At 40.3% G+C, this 23,528-nt stretch overlaps 1 protein-coding gene across 2 annotated transcripts in view; it reads right to left on the reverse strand.

The window, feature by feature from the left end:
* CDK14 (cyclin dependent kinase 14) overlaps positions 1 to 23,528 on the reverse strand; it is a 633,016-nt gene that overhangs the window by 584,142 nt on the left and 25,346 nt on the right. The window contains exons 1-2 of one of the 2 annotated variants that reach the window (XM_040471562.1): positions 20,441 to 21,018; positions 13,123 to 13,154 (exon numbers count right to left, since the gene is read on the reverse strand). In XM_040471562.1, the coding sequence (XP_040327496.1) occupies positions 13,123 to 13,154; positions 20,441 to 20,531 (123 nt within the window). In that variant the 5' untranslated portion in view covers positions 20,532 to 21,018. Of the gene's footprint in view, positions 1 to 13,122; positions 13,155 to 20,440; positions 21,019 to 23,528 lie in introns of those variants that run through there. The other variant, XM_040471565.1, reaches the window with a different exon arrangement.

A 23,528-nucleotide genomic window follows, 5' to 3' on the forward strand; every position in this document is an offset into this window, starting at 1 on the left:
GGGGGGGGGGGGGTCATAATACTGGTAATTGTAGAACTGGGGCCAATCACTATCCAACATCAGCATCTCCTGCCTGCTGCTTTGCTCTTCTTCTTCCCTTGCCCGCATCCACCAGTCATGAACCAGAAAAAGAACTGTGCCTGTCCCAGTTGGGAAAGATGGTGCAAGCCCCCAAAAGGTCATTGACAACCTGGACCCTCTGCCCTGGCTGCCAAAGGGTTCAGGGCAAAAGAAGCATGGTGGCTGGTAGTTGAACTATTTGCTTCAGACAAGATGGAGCTAACTGTCCCCACCAAGACCAAGCAGTCTCAGGGAGAAAAAAGGGAAAGAAGAAACCCCAGTGATGTTAGAAGTATAGGAAAAAAGAGACAGAAAAAACTGATCTGTTTCTGTTCTCAGCTCTCAGGTTACCAATAAAAAGGAATTCAAAGTATTCAATGTCTCTCTCTCTCTATGCCCACTTAAAATCTTTCTTTCTCCGGCTACGATGTAAATATCAGAAATATCTGCCTTTTTCTGCTGTCTTCAATCTTCACAAAGACTTTGGCTGTTACAATATGAAATAAAAATGAAGCGAGAGTCACTTCACATGCACAAGCATATATATAGTCAGGATTTGGAAACAAGAATTGGGTTTATTATCTGACATTTTCTGTTTAATATTAACTACTTGCCCTGGTCAAAGAGGCAATTTTATACCCACTGGAAGATCTAACACTGTTTTCTGAATGTGCCAGTTAAAACACATGCCAGCATTGAGCTCATCATACCTCCCAGCTGGAACCAATCTGTAGGTAGGCTGGTGATCCATGGTACCGCATCCAATCATGACTCTTCCATAGCCTAAAACTGTGTGCAGAGCCCCAGTGTCTAGCTGGAAATCTGTATTAAACTATTACTACCAGAATGATCAAGTTTATAACTCAAATAATTCCATTCAATCCCCACCCAAATCCAGATAAAAATGGAAATACAAGCACAGTTTTAACATAACCTTGAAACTGAAAGCAAAATGCAGTGAATAATTCAGACAAGAGACCTTCTTGATCTCACACTAACCATATTTCTCTTCAGCAACCTATTTAATCTTCCCCGACCTCAGTTTCCAAAATAAGTGTAACTTGGCTCAAAAATGACACAGATCTACTGCAGGAATCTTTTAAGTTTACTTGTTTTTATTCCTTATTAGGAAAATAATTCATCTATTAGAATTACTACCAAACATCAGTTGCTTCTTTGTAAGAACTTTGGGTCCTATCCCCATCTATATACCACATACCACACCCATAGTGCCTGTGTGTTGTTTCTCCCTTCTCCTGGGAAGCAACCCAGTAAAATGCTAAGCACATGCTAGAGTAAGACAGACTGTGTTGCAATCATGGATTAAACTCCTGTGTAGCTGAGGGGCTTTGAGCAAGTCACAACTTCAATAAACCTCTATTTCCAAATTACCTTTTTGTTATATTTTCTTTTTTCAGATGTTTCCCCCATACAGGAATACATATGTTTCACAAAGTAGAGATCATATTCTATATGCAATTGTTGTTTTCACTGAACACTGTAAGTTTTATTTTATGCTTTTAATATTTAAGATATATAAATATATAAATATATATGAATATATACAATATATAAAATTATCTGTAATGAGCATGGTCACTTTCTTAATAGCAAAGTATTAAAATTATTCAGTGGAAAATATGTAACTGTGATAAGAAGTAAAAATTCTGAACCTGAAAAAAAATCTAAGTTGAGTTCAATATGCCATATTATATCGCCTAAAAAAAACTATTCAAATGCAAGGAAATGTATATATAAGAAGATATAAGGAAAATAAAGGTAATGTTGTATCTATTAAAAGCGAATCACCCAAAACTGTGGTCATCCAATTAATGTCATTAATATGAGTTTTAAGATTTTTACCTTCTAATAACTGCAGAGAAATTAATGTAAAAGCAAACCAGCATATCTTACAAAGTATATACTTGTGTATTTCTTCCTTTTGTGACTAAAGCACCTTTTTGTTGCACATGCAGCACATCATTTAGATAAAGTAATCCAAACCTCTTGGGGAAAGTTCTGAGCTCAATTAGGGCATCAGGGGACAGGCCATATGTTACAAAGCCTCTGGCACACCTGAACCCCAATATCTAATGACCCAAGGATGCTCATTTATAAAATTAAATAGTCGCTCTTTTAAGAGTAGAGAATCAAGTACTGCAGATCATTCTCCATCATTTCATTTGAAGACCATGTAAAGAGAACTACACAATTAAAGAAGGTTTAAATAAATGAACACCTACAACACAAAAGATGTAATTCATGCCTTGAATGACTACTACTAACACTCAATTTTATCTCATCAATCTTATCTCTTATCTCTTATTTCTTTATTAATTAATGAAATTTTTATTAAAATTGAAAAAAAAAACTAACTTCTTATTCACTTTTCTGTTGTAGAATAATGTCTACCTAGCCCCTTCCTTGTTACAAAAAAAAAAAAAAAAAAAAGCTTGATCCCTATCTTAGTCTTCTTTTAGCTAGAATATCTAGAATATGGAAATATAAAAAAAATACACAATTTAGAACCAAGACTGTATTTTCTGAGCCAAAAATCAGGATGCATGACCTGAAATCAAGAGCTCTTAAAAAAAAAAAAATCAGACTGCATGTGACTATACCAGTGTCCATCTTCAACTCCATTCTAATAGTTCAATAATAGATATTTCAGAAAAGTGGCTCTCAATCATTTTCGTCATCTGAACACATCTGTGGGATATGACATACTCTCAAAAAATAACCCTGGCTAACTGCAGCAGCAGTTGTCTCAAAGCATGTGATTTGGGTAGGGAAAGTGCACTGAAATCTTTAGGAAGCTTTTAAAAACTCACCATCTACACTCGTCACTCTTTTATAGAGCTAGTACAATCTCCTTTTTTGAAAAATCCTTTAAAATAGAACAAATAAGGCTCTGAAGTAACTAAGTCATAGTCAGTCATAACTCAGCTTTAAGGCATATAACAGTCCAGAGGAACAGACTACTTTGTATCCACCAAGACAAATGTGATGGGTGCCATGGCACATTCCCATGGACAAACTCTAGAATATGCTGAATTCCTGGTATATATCAAAAAAAAAAAAAAGAGAGAGAGAGAGAGAGAGAGAGGATGCCATCAATCTGCTCTCCATTTTTTTTTTAAAGGAAACTGCTTACTTCAACATTTCAGCTGATAAGAACACAGAATTATAATATGTTTGAGGTCACTCTGAGTAGAATGCTAATTCCCAGACACTGAATATGAAGATACCTTTTAGACATCACACTTTACAGACATCTCACATGAAGAGTATCCTAAGATTGAGAAAACACAAATAAGTACATGGAATTGGTCACTCCAAGACTCTCTTCAATTCCAAGTCTCTTTTAATACTCATGAGTCTGACTTGCCAGCTTAGAAAAATGTGTATCAGTGAAAAGTCAAATAAGTACTCTATCTGACATAATTTAGTCTGAGTATACAATTACATGCTAAAATAAATTTTTCTACATTAGTCATAAAAGCCTTAAAAATGTTTTGTCTACACATTCCTTACCTATGCCTATAACATTTAATATCGTGAAATTTAGAATTTAGGATAGCTATTCAGAAAGACTTACACAAAAAACTACTAATCACATCACTTAAAAATTAAGCACATAATGTTGCCCCAGACATTGTAGTACAGACTACTGCCATATTTTTAGATCATAAGAAAAAAAATTTAAAGAAAATCCCCAGACTCATATGCTTAAAACAAAGAAAAGAAAGAAAGAAAGGGGTGGGAGGGGGAGGAGGGAAGAAAGAAGGGAGAGAGGGGAAAAAAGAAAAGAGAAAAGAGAGAAGAAGATTTAAAAACTAAATAATATTTTGAAAGAATAACCAGAACCAACTTTATATACTAAAAATAAAATAGATTCAGAAGGAAAAACTGAATAATCCTTCAATTATTATCTTTACATAGTGAGAGAGCTCCTTCAAGAAACCTGACACTGATGCATCCTGGAGGAATCAAGCTGGCAAAATGGAGAGCAATTTGCTGGTTCCAATTTTTTGTAATTATGCCTTTTGTAAATTTTATGACACAGAGAATAAGAAGAGTTAATTGTGTTTTAGACTATTAAAAAAATTCAAAGAATGTATCTCTCAGAAAAGGATTACCTAGAAAGGTATGTCTGTCACATTGATATAAAGGTCAGCACACTCCAGATCAAGTACAGACTATGATTCCAGTCCTCCGAAAGCCCTGACCCTTTGGTTTAGCTCATTTCAATTGTCATTATGGTGCCTAAAGTAAGAGGCCGTCTGAAATGCAACCAGACCATTTAAGGATTTGTAGATTATAAATCAGCATTTCAGGGGCGCCTGGGTGGCTCAGTCGGTTGAGTGACCGACCTCGGCTCAGGTCATGATCTCACGATTTGTGAGTTTGAGCCCCGCGTCGGGCTCTGTGCTGACTGCTCAGAGCCTGGAGCCTGCTTCTGATTCTGTGTCTCCCTCTGTCTCTGCCCCTCCTCCATTCATGCTTTGTTTCTCTCTGTCTCAGAAATAAATAAACATTAAAAAATAAATAAATAAATAAATCAGCGGTTCAAATTTCAGTCAGAAGGAAAATGGTATAACATATTCCCTGTAGCTGGGCCCATTTTGTTCTTGAAGAATATCATAAGTACCTAGGTTTTACTTAAAAAAAAAAAATTTAAAAAAAAACTCTCTACACCAAAAGCCGGCTCTTTACAAAAGAATTCAAACATGCAAATCAAAGCACACCCCACAAGGAAACACCAACCACCCTTAAAGGAGAGACTTGCTACTGGTTAACGGGCCCTGCCATCAGGGTGCACAGTGCCCACCAAGAGAAACCCTACTCATGCTTTCAACTCCTGTACCATTCTGTCTTCTGGGGATTAAGAATGTGGAAGTGACTAATTCTCCCAAATGTCATACATTTTACATTTTGTGACATATACTTCCTCTCTGAATTTTTACAGCACTACCCAGACACTCTAGCCACTGTCTGGGACTAGACAAAATTATTGTAATTATGTGTACCATAATTAGGGAGACAGTAAATGTGATCAAACATTTATAGAAAGGAAAAACTAAAGCACAGAAAGTTTTAAGAACCCAGAAATCTCAACTAAATTCCAATGATAGAATAAAGGAGGAAGTGAGGTTCTTTTTCAGATGGTTCTTTTTCAAACGCTGCATTTGAAAAACTACTACGTACCAGATTACTGGCACAATCCGAGAATATTCTGTATATTTCTAGACTTCTTGCATGGGACAGGTTCATGTCATCCAGGGATGTCAGACATGACCATGGTGAAAAGAAAACAGGATATACTGTAACATAAAATCTTACTATAAAGAGAGTGAAGTTGAATTTGTGCCCAGACCCAACATTGCGAGATGATAGGAGCCAGTCAAGATGTGCTTGTCAGTGGGATTAAATTCTGTGAGACTGATGAGATTAAGAGTCAGGGTCAGAGCATATTCAGAGCCTAATAAAACAGACATCAACAATTGTTTCCTGTACAAATCTTTGAATAAGGAAACATCACGACAAGAAAGACATGTTAGGAAGGCTGGAGCAGAAGAGTGAGAGATGGAACAGTGAGACCAATTAAGAGGTTATTGGGATAAAAAAGGTAAAAGTGATAAAGTCCTGAACTGATACGCTGTCAGTTGGTGATAATGAAGGCATGAAAATCAGAGATGACTGATGAGGATGGAAAGGTGGGCAAGAGATAGATCATGGAAGGACTTGAAGGCCAAGTTAAGAGTCTGAACTTGAACCTGCAGCTAACAGGGAGCCTTTAAAGTATTAAGCAAAAACATTTCAGATCTGTCACTCTGTGGGAACAGGAGGCAAGCTGTAGGCAAGGAAGCCAGTAAGAAGATGACCACACGTCCAGGCAAGAGAGGATGAAGCTGAAGTGTGAGCCTGCCTCAGCAGTGGGAAGGGAAATGGCAGGAGGCAACGAGGACCAAGCCAATGCCAGGATGTGGTGCTTGGGGCGAAGCTCAGGACAGTGTCAGGTTGCTTCTCCCTTGGAAAATCACTAAGATAACAAAGAGAAAAGGCACAGGCTGAGGAGTACTTGGTATGTGCCGAGACTGAGATGACTACAAGATAAAGAGGCAGGAACATCAAATGGGCAGCTGCATATCTGGGTTCAGAACAGAAAGTGGGCTCAGCCACACTCATGGGAGTATAATAAGGGAGTAGCCAAAAGGAAGGAGCAGGAACAGACATACTGCTCAAGGAGGGCATGAAAAAAATGATCACAGTGGACAGAGGGCTTCCATTAGCACAGAAGAGACGGGGAACACTTAACTGTGCTCAGAGCCTAGGGTGAAACACCTGTAAGAAAGAAGAGACACAATAAGAAAGAATAAGTAGATAAGGAAATACAGAATCAATTACACAGATTTTGGAGTGAAAGCAGGGAAAGGAGTGAAGAGGAAAGGAGGAGGAATTAGCCTAGAACAGGAGAAAAGACACATCCTCCTCTGAAATTGGAAAAAAGGAAATAAAATTGGAGCAAGTGAAGGTACATGTGCAGGCAAGGTGCTGACGCCTAACAGCATTAAGTGTTGTAGGAAGTTGGAGGGTGTTATGAGTTTTGGATTATGTACACCAAAAATTCTTCTTAACCATACCCCTCGCCCCCAACCTCCAAATGTGATCTTATTTGGAAACAGAGTCAGTGCGGATGTAATTAGTTAAATTAAGACGAGGTCATACTGGAGTGGGGTGGGCCCCTAACTCAATACAACCAATGTCCTTGTTAAAAGGGAAAAGTTGGAAAAACACACCCTCATTAAGGGAAGGTGATGTGAAGACACACAGGGAGAAGAAGGCCATCTATAAGCTAAGAGGAGAGGCCTGGAACGTATCCTTCCCTCACATCCTTTGGAAGGAGCCAACCTTGCCCACACTTTGATTACAGACTTCTGGTCTTCCGAACTGTGAGACAATACATTTCTGTTGTTTGAGCCACCCAGTCTGTGGGACTTTTCTACAACAACTCCAGCAAACTAACACAGATTGGAAAGTCATCTATGAAAGGAAGGAGGGGTGGAGGAGGGTAGCTAGAAGGATTGAGGGAAGTGGAAAGGTTTCAGCAGGAAACAGGCCAGCCACACAGGGCAAGACTGTACACAGTTGCCTTGGGTTCCAGCTAGGCCAGAGATGATAAATTTATTTACAGAGTGGTTTCCTCAAGCAGCTCTTGGCAGCCGGTGGGCAGAGGGGGAAAAGATGCCAGGTCAAAATCAAGGTCTGGAGGAGTAGATTACAAGCAAAACACAAAGGGATACGGCCACTGAGGATACTGGCAAGGGAATGATGTACCGTGAGTGAACAGAGAAGGAAACAGGAGGGGGATGGGCAGAGAACGGGTGGTCTGGAAACAGGGAACCCACAAAGAAGAGATAAAAGGAGTACAGCAGGAGTGAGGAAGCTCACAGGGAAAGATAGTTACTGGGATTTAGTATTTTAGATGAGGAAGTCAGGGAAGTCGGAAGCTAGACAGCTGTATACAATGTATACATTATTCACACAGACACAGGGGCCTCAGACCATGATAGTAGTTAGGTGAGAAAAAAACTGCAACAGCTCCCACCACCCTCAATGCATGGAAAAATAATGACCAGGAATATCCCCAAATCATATTTGTACTTGACTCCTAGAATCTGGTTCTCAGAAAAATCACTGCTGTGTTTACATCTCCAGTATTACAGTTACATATTTATACAAAATAACAAAGAGGGGCATGGCCTAGAAGCAGAGGTCAATGCATATGACCCCCCCATCTATCTCACAAAATTATTATATTAAGCAGAGAGGAAGCAAGTTACCTATCAAAATGTACCTGAGGAAGTTACAGATCAGATGTAAAAATGTTAACACATTTTATATGCTTTGTACACATTTCCTTAGGATAAAAAAATTAAAATAGCTGTAAAATGCAAAAATATGTGTTGGCAGCCCCTTCTACTTTGCAAACAGGAAACAAATGACCAGAGCACAGAAAATTTAAAAGCTCGTAAATGACCAATTCCCCCCCCCCCACTACAAAAAAAGTGCTTTATTATCTGGGTTATATACGATAAACAAACAAACAAACAAACAAACAAACCTCTTTGCATTTCCAAGGTTTATTTCAACCACTAGAATTTTTGTATTTCTTAGTAAAGAGCCAAGCATAGTCAACACTTTGTTCTGGCAACTCATCTGAGCTAAAATAACAGAGGCATGAAGCATAACTAAAACTACACAATTTAACCTTTTTAATTTAAACACAAGAACAATTCATGAATTGCTGTGGCTTTAGACATTTCCAACCCTTTCTAAACACACATATTTATACTCACTTAGAACTTTTTACTTCCACAGTTCAAAAGGCTTTATACATAGTACTTTTACACTGGGAGAGATTAACTGTATTTTCCGACTGTTCATATTTTAGGTATCATTTTGAAACAAATTACTAATTTAAAAAAATAAGATTCAAAACTTCCCTGAAGTCATAGTATATTATGGCACAGGAAAAATGAGGCCACTCGGGAGACATGGCCTAAGACATCTACTGGGGACAAAAAGGTGAGAAAGAATTTGGAAAGTTCTGCAACTTTATACAAGGATATAAGGATATCCTTATAAATGGTTAGTCCACCCATCAAAAGTATAGATTAAACTTAGAGAACAAAAATGCTTCATATTTTAATCAGCGCCCAGATACAATATGAATGAAGAGCGAAATGATCGTCCTCTCTCCAAATAGGATGGGCTTCAACAAAATTTCCTATTCGAACCAAGTTGCCTAGTGTAAACATCCCTCAATACGTAACTTCCAAAGTGTCTCATTCTCTCTCTACAACAGGCAGTAGCACACTGTTCATGAATATAATTCCAAGCTGCTTATAAAAATCCGCAGTCATGGCACTTCAGCCTATTGAAGAATGAAAGAATAATAAGTCTTTCAAATAGGTCCTCATCTCTTTTTCTCCTCTGTTCAAGGTCAAACATTTACACACACCCTATAGAAATCCTCTAGGATCAGGGAATAGCAACTAAAGTCCAGCTCCAGGCACTCTGGAGGAGGCCACTCCTTGAGGTAAGGAGTCCTCTGCCTCATAAATACTGAGTAGGAAGAGAGATGCCACACCTTGATGCATATCTAAGAAGCTGATTCAGTACCCAGGTTTCAAGACTCGAATCTTAACTAAATTCCAACACAGAAGTCCTCCAACTGCCAAAGAAAAGTGAGTTCAAGAAAACTTCTAACACTGTAATCTGAGGATGATCATAGAACTTGGTGACTTCTTGCGTATTTAATCACAAATGCAGTGTCCTTTTCTGGGATCTTAGTAAAACTGTAAGTGCATGTTGACTGTTAGGTAGGATTTTATTTTACATTTAAAGATAGATAGGGTGCCTGGGTGGCTCAGTTGGTTAAGTGTCTGACTTCTGCTCAGGTCACAATCTCACAGTTCAAGCCCTGTGTATGGCTCTGTGAGGACAGCTTGGAGCCTGGTGCCTGCTTCAGATTCTGTGTCTCCTTCTCTCTCTGCCCCTCCCCTCCTCGAGCTTGCGCTCTCTCTCTCTCTCTCTCTCTCTCTCCCAAATATAAAAAATAAAGAACATTAAAAAATAAAATAAAATATGGGGCGCCTGGGTGGCGCAGTCGGTTAAGCGTCCGACTTCAGCCAGGTCACGATCTCGCGGTCCGTGAGTTCGAGCCCCGCGTCGGGCTCTGGGCTGATGGCTCAGAGCCTGGAGACTGTTTCCGATTCTGTGTCTCCCTCTCTCTCTGCCCCTTGCCCGTTCATGCTCTGTCTCTCTCTGTCCCAAAAATAAATAAACGTTGAAAAAAAAAAATAGATTCTCCCTCCCCCTATGGGGTGTTTGGGTGGCTCAGTCAGTTAAGCGACCGTCTTCAGCTCAGGTCAAGATCTCAGCTTATGGGTTTGAGCCCTGCATCAGGCCCTGTGCTGACAGCTCAGAGCCTGGAGCCTGCTTCAAATTCTGTGTCTCCTTCTCTCTCTGCCCCACCCCGCTTGCGCTCGCTCTCTTTCTCTCTCCCTCTCTTTCTGTGTGTCTCTCAAAAATGAATAAAGGTTTAAAAAAATTTAAAGATAAAAAGCAACTTGAAGATGATCCTCTCTGACTGGCTTTACAAATGAGAAAACTGAATGGCTAGAAATTGGCAAAGGAGAATCCACATTGTCTGACACTCAGTTCAACATTCTCTCTACTTATTGACAATATATATTTACTCACATTCAACAGATATTTACTGAATGTTTTACGATGTGCAAGACACATGAGGGATTACAAAGCTGAATGTAGTCATCTTCTCAAGGAATCTAAAAACTGGTGAGTTTCAAACAAAAAAAAATGGTGGGTTTCACAGTTTTAGTATGTAAATCGTCACACGAAGTCTCATATGGTATTGTAGAGGAATATCTGAAAATAACTCTCCTCATAGCCCCAATTCTTAATTTCAAACTAAATCTTTCTTTCCTCCTTGTAGCCCTTCCAAATACAGAAGGTGATGTCATGGTGAGAGCATCGGTGAAGGGAAGGATGATGATGACAACGAAGACAAGGGCAATGGGAATACGAAGTATGAGACATTTACTATGTGCCCATCACTCTTCTGTAACCTTCATATACTTAGCTTATTTAATCTTCGCAACAATCTTAGGAGGGAGATAAAAGATAAACATCTCTAACTTATAAGAGACTTGGAAAAAGTAAGTCAATTGCCCTTGAAAAGGTAGCTGAGTTAGGGTTTACACCCAGGCATGCCTTTACTACTACCGTCTCCCAGGAGCCTGACCCTGGCACTTCCAGTAATTAACTGGAAACTCCTGGGCCCCTCTGGACCTCAATTTCTTCATCCGTGAAATGATGAAGTTGGCCCCGTGAATTCCAACATCTCCTCCAGGTGTACCATTCTGTGATTTACTAACTTGAGTTTTGTTTTTTTGTTTTTTGTTTTTTTTACCAATCTCTTGTACAGAGGAAGGAAAACACTTTGTAAAAGCTAGAGAAAATTTTGCCCCATATTACAAAATCCAGACCTTTGTGCAATGGTTTCCAGGTAAAGGAGGGTGGGTAGTAACCAGCTTCATATACACATCCTTCCCTAACTTTCATCTAGGTTCCAGCCTCAGATTTTTTGGAAAGCTAATCTCACAGCCACATGACAAAATAACAATCATTAACAATGGCATTTAAACTAAACAGGAGGTTTTTCAAATTCCTAATAATGATTAGGAGTCATCTGTAACAACATGGGAAAATACCACATTTTGGGTTAAAAGAAAAAAGCAGCATATAATAAATGGCTTATGTTTTTTTGTTTCTAAACATAGGGAAAGAAGCAAGAACATTCAACCGTGGTTGTAGCTAGGTAATAGGATTGGGAGACTTTTCTCCTTTTCCTTAAAAAAATTTTTTTTCAACGTTTATTTATTTTTGGGACAGAGAGAGACAGAGCATGAACGGGCGAGGGGCAGAGAGAGAGGGAGACACAGAATCGGAAACAGGCTCCAGGCTCTGAGCTATCAGCCCAGAGCCCGACGCGGGGCTCGAACTCACGGACCGCAAGATCGTGACCTGGCTGAAGTCGGACGCTTAACCGACTGCGCCACCCAGGCGCCCCTTTTTCTCCTTTTCCTTATTTTTCTCTTTTATGTAAGCTTACATTACCTCCATAATTAGAGGGGAGACATTTCTTTACAAAGAGAGAAAAAGTACCAAATATTCTCCAACTGATTTCTTCTGAGAAGAAAATATACTCTCCTAAAAACATCTCAGTAACACTGCAGAAATTCCAGAAATACAGGTTTAGAGGAGAACATCATTATTACCAACTATAGATGGGGAAGAAAATATTCCTCTATTGCTTTAGGTCTAGAATAACTAAGCTTTACAGGATGTTTCAGGAATGCTGGAAGGAGAAGTTGTTTTGTAGTCCAGGGACACGTGGCTTTGTAGAGCTGGGCCCCAGGAAAAAAGGAACAGGTGCAACAGACAAAGAGGCAGACCATGAGAGCCAAATGTCACTGGCCCCATCCAGAAATCCCAATCTGGAGCAGGTTCTCCCTGAGTGGTCCTGCCCTGCACCACAGCCAACCACATGGCCAAGGGGATTTCCACAAGCACAAATGTCCTCACTTCTCTGAAGCAGTACGGCAGTGAGAGAACAGGTAGCTTATTTCACAGAAACTGCAACTGTTAAATCAAACAACCACAACCAAACTAATCTATGCTTCATTAGGCTGCAGGATAAGCACACTGTGTATATACTTTTGTGTTCATATATAAACTCACTACACACACACGCGCGCGCGCACACACACACACACACACAGCCCAATTTACAACACATGTCAATTACTGTGGCTTTGGATGGTGACAATGAAACACTTCACTCTATAGCACTCCTGAGAATATTTTGTAAACACATTGTCTGTCTGGTGATTCCCACTGATACCACAAAAAACTCAGGAAAGAGTACAATTTAAAAATCACGTTCAAAATGCTATTAATTACATATGGACCCTCTGCCCTCTTGGAAGACTTTTTTGCTACTGTGAAGCAAGTAGGTAAAGACAGATCTGATATACAAAGGATACGAAAACTAGAACAGGAAAGTCAGCCCCTCCTTTGGGAATCTGATAGACAATAAGTGGCATCAACATCACATCACATCCTGATTCAGTGCAGGGCTGCAGGGAGCTGAGGTGCCCAACTTACCAACAACTCCAGACTTGCCCTAAGCACGTACTTCACAATGGGCTTCTCCAGCACTACCACCATTAAGGGGTCAATAACACAAAGGCCTGGGGGTATTTTTGCTAATTTAAAAAGACATATATCTGTTGACTGCCACCAAAATTCATTCAAATAATTAAAGCTGAAAAATAATAACAACTATAGAGATGTCATCTCTTCTTTTTTTAAGGCATTTTTTTCTGTTTCTTAAGTGTGAAGTTGGCACCTATTAAGTATACCCAAAAGTAATTAAATACATCCAACATAAGATAAAGAAATTTAACCTACCTCATCAAAGGTGGTGTCGTCTTTCTTCAAAGCTGTAAAACAAAAAGGGAAAAGAAGAAGTTATTGTGAAACATCTCAAGGAAACTAAGTATCTAAGTTCTAGAAAACAGAAAGAAAACAAAGCAGTATGGTGTTTTCATTTCAGAAAGTAAAACTGTACCCCAACCTGAATAACAATGTTATGACACAAATAGGAAAAGTACAAATGAGACAGAGAATTGCACAGCATGCTTCTTTGTGAGACACTTTCATAAATATGTAAATGGACTATCCTCCCAAGTATGGAAAAGAAGAATGTATATCTTTCCCCTATCTCTTCTTTAGTAGGAAAACATTTTAATGAAAAGTATGAAAGAATCAAAAAGTAATCTTAAAGAAATGTCCCCTTCAGCTTCTGGGTTTTGTGCATATGTCATTATGCACGGTGTGTGGTCCTCCCAAACCAATTGTCAGGATGACACCCACTCTGCACAGTGCCCTGAATGAGATTCCCATACCGAGAGAGGTTTAAATACAGTAATGAAAGACTAAGCATGTTAAACTAAGCACTGCAGAGACATAATTCAAACATTTCAACATGATCAATTTTATAACGAAGTATCACCAAAGGAAACAATGCATTCAGAATGTTGTATGGGAATTGGCAAATGCTCAAAATTTGTTTAAATATGCATGGATTCAGAATTGGCATTCTATTACTCTAAAGAGAGAGAAGTAAGTATTTCATGCATAGTTGGCAAACACCCTAGTTCCTTAAATCCTACAATTACTTAGAATGTTTCATATTAAGGAGAATGCACAAAGGAGCTAATTTAGCTGAAACCACTAGCTGGAGACATGTTTCTAATTTATAGAATTGTGCATAGGTGTTTACCGTCTGTACTGGACAGTTCTAGTCAGGATAGAAGCACTTGTGTTGCTCTTACTTGGAAAGCTATGTTCTGACAAAAGCAATGGAAAACAAATTATGTTGGGAATCAATCTCTGAGAGAAGTCATGTGATTAAATGGAAGCTACCATACCAGAGCTTATATTATATAATGTAACAATCTTGAAAAGTATATTTTCTGTTTCATACCATAGACTTGTCTTTTTAAACATCACGAAGTATGTAGTTGTGGTGAATTAAGGGGGGTGAGGGTAGATTGAGGGAAATAAAGTGTTTCTGAAAGTTCAATTCTTAGTTTTCCTCTTTTTACCTAAGAAGCTGATCTGTACCAAATTTCTCTACTGACTTTATTAGAGGACAACTACTTCTAAATGAAAAATAAAAAGACAGCCCTTTATACCATTCTCAAATGGCTTATCTTACATTCAATTACTTACACACATTTTATTATATATTTCGCTTTAACTTACACTAACTCTAAAATAAGCTATTTTGAGGGGCGCCTGAGTGGCTCAGTCGTTTAAGCGTCCAACTTCGGCTCAGGTCATGATCTCATGGTTCGTGAGTTCGAGCCCCGCGTCAGGCTCTGGGCTGATAGCTTCTGTGTCTCCCTCTGTCTCCCTCTGTCTGCCCCTCCCCTGCTTGCACTCTGTCTCTTGCATTGTCTCAAAAGTAAATACACATTAAAAAAATTAAAATAATCTATTTTGATAGAAAGCTGTAAGATCCTCAATGATTCTTAAAGACTACTTTTAACCTAGAATGTAAAACTTCTAATCTAGAAGGCTTTCTTTAAATATCAGTCAACAATGTTACTAAACTCCCACCATCACTCCCTCAAACCTAAGGCATATCTTCTAATTAACATACTTGAGTAGTGATTCCAAGATAAAATATTAGTGACCTACATAAATATAGGCAAGTTGTTCCATCTAAAAATTTTTTTCTAATAAGAAATGATTAGCTCACTGATTTCAAATACAAAGTCAATCATTGTACAGCCACATACCTAGCTCATTTAACAAAAATTAATGAAAAATTATGTGGCTGTCATGTAAGATGCAAAGCTAAAGCAGCAAGCTTATAAATCACAGCACAAACTTCCTGTATTTTCTTTACTTTGGACATAATAAAAGTTTAGTCTTGGGTTTTCTTAAGCAAAGCATCCAATAAGAACTACAGTTGATAACTACCCCTCGGGTAACTGCAAACACAGAATGAAGACCCTCAAACTGAGAGATAAAGAAAGCAAGAAACTAAATTGTCTTTGACGTCCTGACTGGACTATTTCTTTCTTGCCCCCAAATCCTGCCAATTCCTTCAACATTCTGGATAAAGGGGTAGGGTCTGTAGGTAGAAAGAAATGGAAGAAATATTAGAGGAAATTGCAGGTGTATTTTCTAAGATATAAGGAGCAGAAAGCTAGATTCTCTCCCATGCATACTATTCTCAAGCCCAAGGTATCTTAGGGGAGAACATTTTAAGACCAAAAAATCTATGACCTCAGTAACTCTTCACTGGTGGATCGACACTTTATATAGTTTCTTATAAATATGGAATCCTTGCTTGAACAGCAGTTAACAGTAACAACAAAGGCCAAGTAAATACGTCTCTGCCAAATATTTACCAGGTCATTGGTGAATAATAAACTATTACCCAAACAAGCACGCAACATCTCATTATTGATTACATTCCCCGATTGTCATTAATCATTCATGTAAATGTAAACTCACAAGTGTCTTCAAAGATATCATGGAATAGCAAGTATATTACACTTTGATGGGTTAACAAAGGTGTATGTATACATTGAATCATCTGAGATAATCAGGTAGTCTATTTAGTCCTCTGCTCGGACACTGCTTCCTCTAGAGAGCTTGCCATGCTCTCACCAAGACTAAAGTGGTGTCCCTCCTATGTTCTCCAACAGCAAATTGTGCTAATCTTCTTGGTAAAATTTGTCATTCTGTATTGTCAATGCCCTTTCACTGGCCTGTCTTCTCATAAAAGTCCTTGCAGACTGGTACCAATGGCCACTGAAACTGAATGTCAGCACAATATCTCTCACATAGGAGGTACTCAATAATTATTTGTTGAATTAATTATGTCTACCTCAAAGGCCAAAAGACAGCCTCTTGCCTTTTGAGACACACTAAAGTGTTGGCATATGAAAACCATACACTATTTTCTCCCATGAAAGGATCATAGATATAAATTCCATTTCCTAGTTTTCAAATTAAAATCTTTTGAAACTACATTGGAAGAAGACATGGTACTGTATTTACATTTTGTGTCTGAACCTTTAACCTTAAGAATGGACTTATCAAATGACAGCTGATGGGGCGCCTGGGTGGCGCAGTCGGTTAAGCATCCGACTTCAGCCAGGTCACGATCTCGCGGTCCGGGAGTTCGAGCCCCACGTCAGGCTCTGGGCTGATGGCTCCGATTCTGTGTCTCCCTCTCTCTCTGCCCCTCCCCCGTTCATGCTCTGTCTCTCTCTGTCCCAAAAATAAATAAACGTTGAAAAAAAAAAATGACAGCTTGACTCTACATTACACACATACAGAACAAAGTAACAAACCCAAAATTTCAGCCTCTTCCTTTCATTCAGTTCTCTCACAAACTACATCTTTTAAAAAAATGGTGTACACGGGCTTCACCTCAAATATCACAGAGTATAAACTTCCTTTCTCTGGGAGTTAATCCAAACAAGTGTGAAGAAATGCATTCAAATGACTATGAAGAAATGACAGTTTGACCTAATCTTACACAGAAAGCATTCCTCCTCCTAAGCTATCATTCAAAAATAAAAAGAAACAGGAAAGAAAAGAGGAAAAGGATTTTAACATAAACTTTTTAACAACTAAGTTCCCATTTCTCTTTATTTATGTTAAGCAAAATTAAAAAAAAAAAAACACGTGAGACAACAACAGTAATTCCTAAATAAGTGAACACACTGACATTATTTAGCAGAAAACCATAAATACTCACCACTGAAATCAGTGGATGACTTTGAAATTCAATTACACCCATCTTGTAAAAGAACTGTAACTATGTTGTAGTCACTCCCTGGCAGATGTCATAAATTAGAGTGCTATGGCTTGAAAGCCAGTGTGTTTTATTAGACCTTATATAATATAGTAATCTCAGATCAGCTGTATTGGGGTGGGTAGCGACAAAGCTGGTATGACCATTTACGTGTGGATGAATTAAACATCAGTGTTGCCGCTCTTATACAGTCCAAATGGTTATTAACAATAAACTGATTGAATATCACATACTTTCAAAAGTTGTGCTCATTTTCTATAGATGAACGGTTAACTTCTCAGGACTAAACAACAAGACTGTATATTTTATCCTATAACAAGCTACACTTTTGAATCATACCAAAAAAGCAAAATGAAGTCAGTATGTTTACTTCAAAAGCCATCATAGATTGGTTAAAGGGAATGCATATACAGAGATGTTGGATTACTCACCAAGAATAAACCATTCACTCTGTGATCTCATGAAGTACCAATGAAGAAAGGGGGGAGACAGGGGATACATAGAGAAACTGGAAGGAATAGTAACGGCCCCCATTATTGATCTTCACATGTAACATCTTGCACTAGATACTTTACGTATTCTATCGGATTTAATCGTCACAACAACCGTAAGAAAATGTATACATGTGGACTCTAAGGTTGAGGGATATTCTGCTAGTTGACCAAGACACACAGCAAGCTGGGAAAACAGGGTTCAAACCCAGACCAGACTAACTCCAAAGTCCATCCTGTTTTAATACGGTAAAGTCAGTAACCACTTCTTCCCTTCTCTTTCTTCCCACCTAGAAAATCAATTATGTCAACATGATGCAATCACCAATAATGATAATAACATATTATGACCATCTCTTGAGTCTACACTACATACTGCACAAGACATCATATGCGTTATTTCCCTAAGTGCCAATATCAAAACTGAGTTGTACATGAAAAACTGAAGCTCAGGGGCGCCTGGGTGGCTCAGTAGGTTAAGCATCCAACTTTGGCTCAGGTCATGATCTCACGGTTTGTGGGTTCAAATCCCACTTCAGGCTCTGTACTGACAGCTCAGAGCCTGGAGACTGCTTCGAATTATTTGTCTCCCTCTCCCTCTGCCCCTCCCCCATTCACACGCTGTCTCTCTGTCTCCCTCTCAAAAATAAACAAATATTAAAAAAATAAAAAAAAAAAAAAAACAACTGAAGCTCAGAAGGTGAGGGACCTGTCCAAGGTCACACTGCTGCATGTGGCAAGACGGGAAATCTCCAGTGGTCTGACACAGCCCACACCCTTAATCTATGCACTATACAATCCCATAGTAAAAACCCCATTCCATAGTCTTGAGCACCTTAAAACCTTTACATAACCAAATTAGTTTTATTGCTTTTTGATGTTGCAAATATAACATTAAGAAAGTACTCAGATAACAAAGATTAATTTTTCTGCAGTCCCACTTCACATGTATGTCTTGAGTTTGACATACAATCATAACCACATAAAACCTCTTTATCTCTTTACAGTATTCCAGAATGGGACTTGCTATTCAGAATCATGACCTTCCTTCAATACAAGAAATAATCAGTTAGGTTCACTGCACTGTACTGTTTCTGAAAGAAGGAAGTAAAATCTACTAGATCATAGAAGACATTTTAACAAGTGTTGGAATCAAAAGGAGTTTCACATCACTAAATCTCAGTAAGCTAGAAAATCCAATTAACTGTAATACCCCATCCGCCAGCACTGTAGTTAATCCAAATTTTACTGATTGTCGATCAAAATCTTAAAATTGCTTAAACATAAGGAATTTTTGTGTTAATGTCCTTGGTTTCTTACTGAGATTCAACTGCAATGAATTATTTAACACAAAACTGGAAGGGCTCCAACAGAGTCATTAGCATTAGTAAATATACAGTTAATGTGTTTTAGAACAGGGCTTAATGGACTCCAGAACCCGCCTCTGTGATGCTTTGGGTCCCAGGTTGAACATCCTCCTTAAAAATGCACACCAACTGAACACCTTGCTCTCTCACACTCTTGGCTTCAAACTTCATTTGCATGTAGGAACTCTTCAAATGCATCCCTAACTCGTGAGAGTGAAACTGCAACTATCCAATACATGCAATAAATAAACCAAGATTAAATGTTGGTTTCACACCATAACTTTACAGTCATTTCGGAAAGATTTTGTGTACCAATAGAAAAATTTTAAACCCAACACAAAGAAAACTAGGCTAAATTTTGATCCATATTTGCTCTTGCTTGAAGAAAGTTTGCATATTTTATAGTGTGCTTATATAATTATTTTTTTTTTACAGGAATGGATGGATGGATGAATGACTCCAATACTCATATTCACCCCAGCGGTTTATTTTAAGGAATTAAGCACTTTATGCTTAATTTCCATTAACACCTTCATTAACATGGATGACATGTTAAACAAGTGAAACAAAGGCTAGAAAGCTTCTTAGGGAATCCGAGGGGTTATTTTTAGTGCTTGTAGGATTTTCTTGCTGAAAACAGTTACCTGCATAAATGAAAGTTCTAATGTTAGAGGAGGCAGCTACCGTCTTAAGGTTAAAAGGGGTTTTCTATGGCTAACCCTAAAAAGCTAGCAAACCCACTCCACATAATACTGTTGTCACCCTGTTATAGTCCGTGACATGGATTTATTCTTAAATGTCCTAAACATTTCTCAGTCGGTTTTTATTTGTGTATCAGTTGGTTGGTTTAAAGACAATAGCCCCGGAGCTGTAGTAAATGTAAGAAGTTCTGGGGACTTATTCCTAAATGTTCAGACAAGTTCACAGCGCGCATTTATTTGCTGCAATGGAAAGATTCAGAGAGCTTGGGACAGAACAGCCGAATCTCGCTTTCGAGGACCCGAAGTACCGAACAAAAGGTCCCAAGGTATCTGTCCCACTTCCCTTTAGGTTGGATGTGTTAAACAATACGAAGGAACAGCTCAACGTTTCACCAATTTCCAAAGCTAAATTATTGACTAAACACCCCAGAGCGAAACCTGCGCGCAAAAAAAATAAAAAAAAATAAAAAAATAACAAGTGACCCAGGCGGCCGCTCAGCCCGGTGCGCAGCGGGGCCCGGGGCGTCCCATCGCCAGTCCAACGCGGGCGCGAAAGGCGGAGCACTAGTGGCGAGGAGAGGAAACCCAAACTGTGGGCTTTAAGATCATCCACAAATGATCCCCTAGATCCCGAGGGAGAGGGGTGTCTCTCCTTTCCATTGTCGCCCTACCCCCAGGTCCGGGTACTGTTCCCTCCACCGTCCGCGCGCAGCATACTCTACACCAGCCCCGGGTGGTCGCCGCTTTGGTGATGCCAGAAGCTCGGGGCGGAGGAGCAGGCGCCGGGGGCGTCCGGCCCGGTGCCCGGGGCAGGGCGCCACTCACCGATGCGGCTGAAACTCTCCGACAAAGTTCTCCGCAACTTCTTCATCTTGCCGATCTTCTCGGCCGGCTGCGGCTCAATGAGGTCGCACATCTGGGCGACGCGGGGCTCCGGCAACTTCCCCAAACTGGTCCAGAGCGGAGCGCAGACAACAGCGAGGGCGCGCGGCAAGAAGGCGGCGCCTCCTCCTCCTCCTCCTCCTCCACCTCCTCCTCCGGCCAGGAGGCGACGCGCTGGGCTCAAGAGGCGAGTGGCGAGCTGCAGGCTCTGCTCCGGCCTGGGCCGCGGCTGGGCGGGCGGGGGCGTTCTACGTGGTGCCGGGGGCGGCCGCCATCGCCGCAGCCGCGGTGGCCCCGCGCCGCGCCGCCGCCGCCCGGCTCATTTTCCCTCCTTTGTAACCGAGAGCAGCGCGGCCGGCGGCCGACAGCGGGGGTGGCGCGGCCGGAGGCGGGGCGGGGACGGGCTGGGAACAAGGTGCGGGAGCCGGGGGTCGCCGGAGCGCGCGGGGCACAGGCGGGGAGAAGTTCTCAGCCCCGAGTTTCGGGCGTTAGGGAGAAAGAGCCGCGGCGCGGAACCGCCACCCGCCCCGCCCTAACCGCCCCTCCCGCCGCTTCCGCCCCGCCTCCCCCTTGGCAAAGGACCCCGGGCTCGGGACCCCAGGGGGACCTTGGCTACCCGGCTCGGAGTCCGCGTCCTCGGCGGGCCTCTAGCCCCGCTCGCGCCCCCGCGGCGCCCCCTCCCGGCCGCCCCCGCGCGCCTCCCCCGGCCCTGCCCGCCCCGCCCGCGCGCTCCAGGACCCAGGCCGTTGGAGGGCCTCGAACAGGCAGGGCTGGGAGCGGGCCCCTACTGGGGACTCCTCCTCGCGCTTTGGGGAGGCCACCCAAGGAAAGGCTCTGGATCTCGGTCGTTTATGACTGATTTTCTCCTTGCCACGAACGGTTGTGAAAAGGGCGAGGACCTGGGGGGAGGGGGTGGCCACCACCACTACCTCTGGGTCGGGGGAGTGGAAAGGCCTCGGAGACGCACTCAGGTTTGAGGGCGACTTTTTCTTTTCCCAGTTTTGCTAGGGAGGTTGTTAAGTTGGGCCCGTTTTTTAGGGGAGTCAAGTGCAAAGGCAGAAGCGTCAACTGTAACCCCCCAAGGCACGGTTAAGTGCTGTTTCCTTCACCGCTGTGCCACACTGAGTGACTGATGGGAATGTAGATGCAGCTGATTTCTGATATAAATACCCAGTTCTATAGTAAATAGCAATGGGATTCTAGAATGTATTACCAATTCTGGAATATATTGGTAATCTAGAATTACCAATATTCTAGAATTGGTAATTCTAGATTGCCGATTCTAGATTACCAATTCTAGCATGTATGTCTAAACTGGAAGACTTGGAGCCAAAAAAGATTCCGACCTCCTCTTCCCCGGCCTCAAAAAATAAATTTTAAAAAGGAGGACGTTGGGGGAGGCTTTAGAAAATCCCAAAACAAACAGTTCAGGCAGCAAACACACATCGTCTTCATTCTATTAAAACGTGGTGCAGCGAACCCTCCAAACATCACTCTCCCAAGGGAGAGAGAAGGAAGATGGGGGAGGGACTGAATGTTGATTTGGGGCCAGCAAACTCCTTATGAATAGAAATTTAGTAATCTTGAGTCATCTGGCTGTGTAAGTAATAAGAGCTTGTGAGTGTGTGACAATGCTGTTTGGTTTAAAGGAAGTTTTGGGGAGTTTGTGTTTTGTTAAAAGATTTTTATCTTAAAACAAAAACTAGCCCCCTGCCTTCCTTAAATTGTGAGGTAGAACACTTCGACTTGTTCTCCTCTGCACTGAGCATATTATAGGGTCTTGATAGATGGCAGCTGATAACAGACAGGAAGTCAAGCCAAGCAAAGGAGAGTGGGGAATTCATCAAGATGCAAGAAGGCTGGGTCCTAGTGACCATAATTAGATATTATAGACAGCACCAAGTATGGCCTCAGACAGGAAAAAGTTTGACTTTTACCACTTCCTCAGATTACTTAGGGAGAAAGTTATCAGCAGCCATGAATGAAAGAACAAAAGCAACCAATTAAAATACTGATGGGTTCTATCTACCGAGTCAACAAAGTTGAAGAAATAGTTACTAATTTAATAATTGAGTACTGTGTGTCTGTGGCTATCCTATTCACTCTGACAATGACTAGTTCATATAGGTAAATACACATATAACTACAGATACAGATTCTCCATTTTACCTCCCCAGTATTTAATATTTCCAACCTTTTTAAAGGTCAACTTCTGCTTGAATAAATCATGGTATATGCATACAAAGGTATAGTAAGTAAACTTTTTTAGATGAGATAAGTCAATATGTACTGATGTGTAAATATGTCTAGGGTAAGTGAGTAACAAGCAAATTTATCATTAAATCATTTGTGGGGAAAAATATACAGATGTATGTTTCCACATGCACAGAAAATTTCTCCAGAAAAAGAACAAAGAACGATTAAGTGTGCATACCCAGAATAAACAGAACATGTCCTTTGCCCTTACACCTTTAAGTACAATTTGAATGTTTTACCCAAAGAACACATTACTTATAAATACTAATAAAAATACTAATTTAAAACATAAAAATAATATTTACTTCATTTTTACCTACCCTACTCCAAAACTTCTGCTTTCGCATCTCCAAAATAAACCTCACCTCATTACAATAGTATTCCTAACAGGAGAGATAGTGGTTAGTAATGGACCAAATAAACCTTGTCAATTATGAATAACCAACTTCCCGTTATATGCTTAACAACTTCCTTTGTTGGTTATATATTAAAATGATTAATTTTGTAAGAAACTGTGACACAAAGGAGGACATTTTTAACTGGATAGTTTTAAAATGTATACACTTAATAGGAATCATCTCTTTACACAGTTGTTTCACTTATGTCTTTATCCTACATTTTTAAGTTCCCTGAGGGAAGGGAAAAGTACAATGTTTATTTCATAGTGAGTGTAAGCTAAAAATTTTTTTTAATGTGTATTCATTTTTGAGAGATGGAGGAAGACAGAGCATGAGTGGGGGAGGGGCAGAAAGAGAGAGACACACACAGAATCCAA

This window comes from Herpailurus yagouaroundi, unplaced genomic scaffold (assembly GCF_014898765.1).
Source record: "Herpailurus yagouaroundi ecotype Mexico unplaced genomic scaffold, PumYag 100, whole genome shotgun sequence".
NCBI classification, from domain to species: Eukaryota; Metazoa; Chordata; class Mammalia; order Carnivora; family Felidae; genus Herpailurus; species Herpailurus yagouaroundi.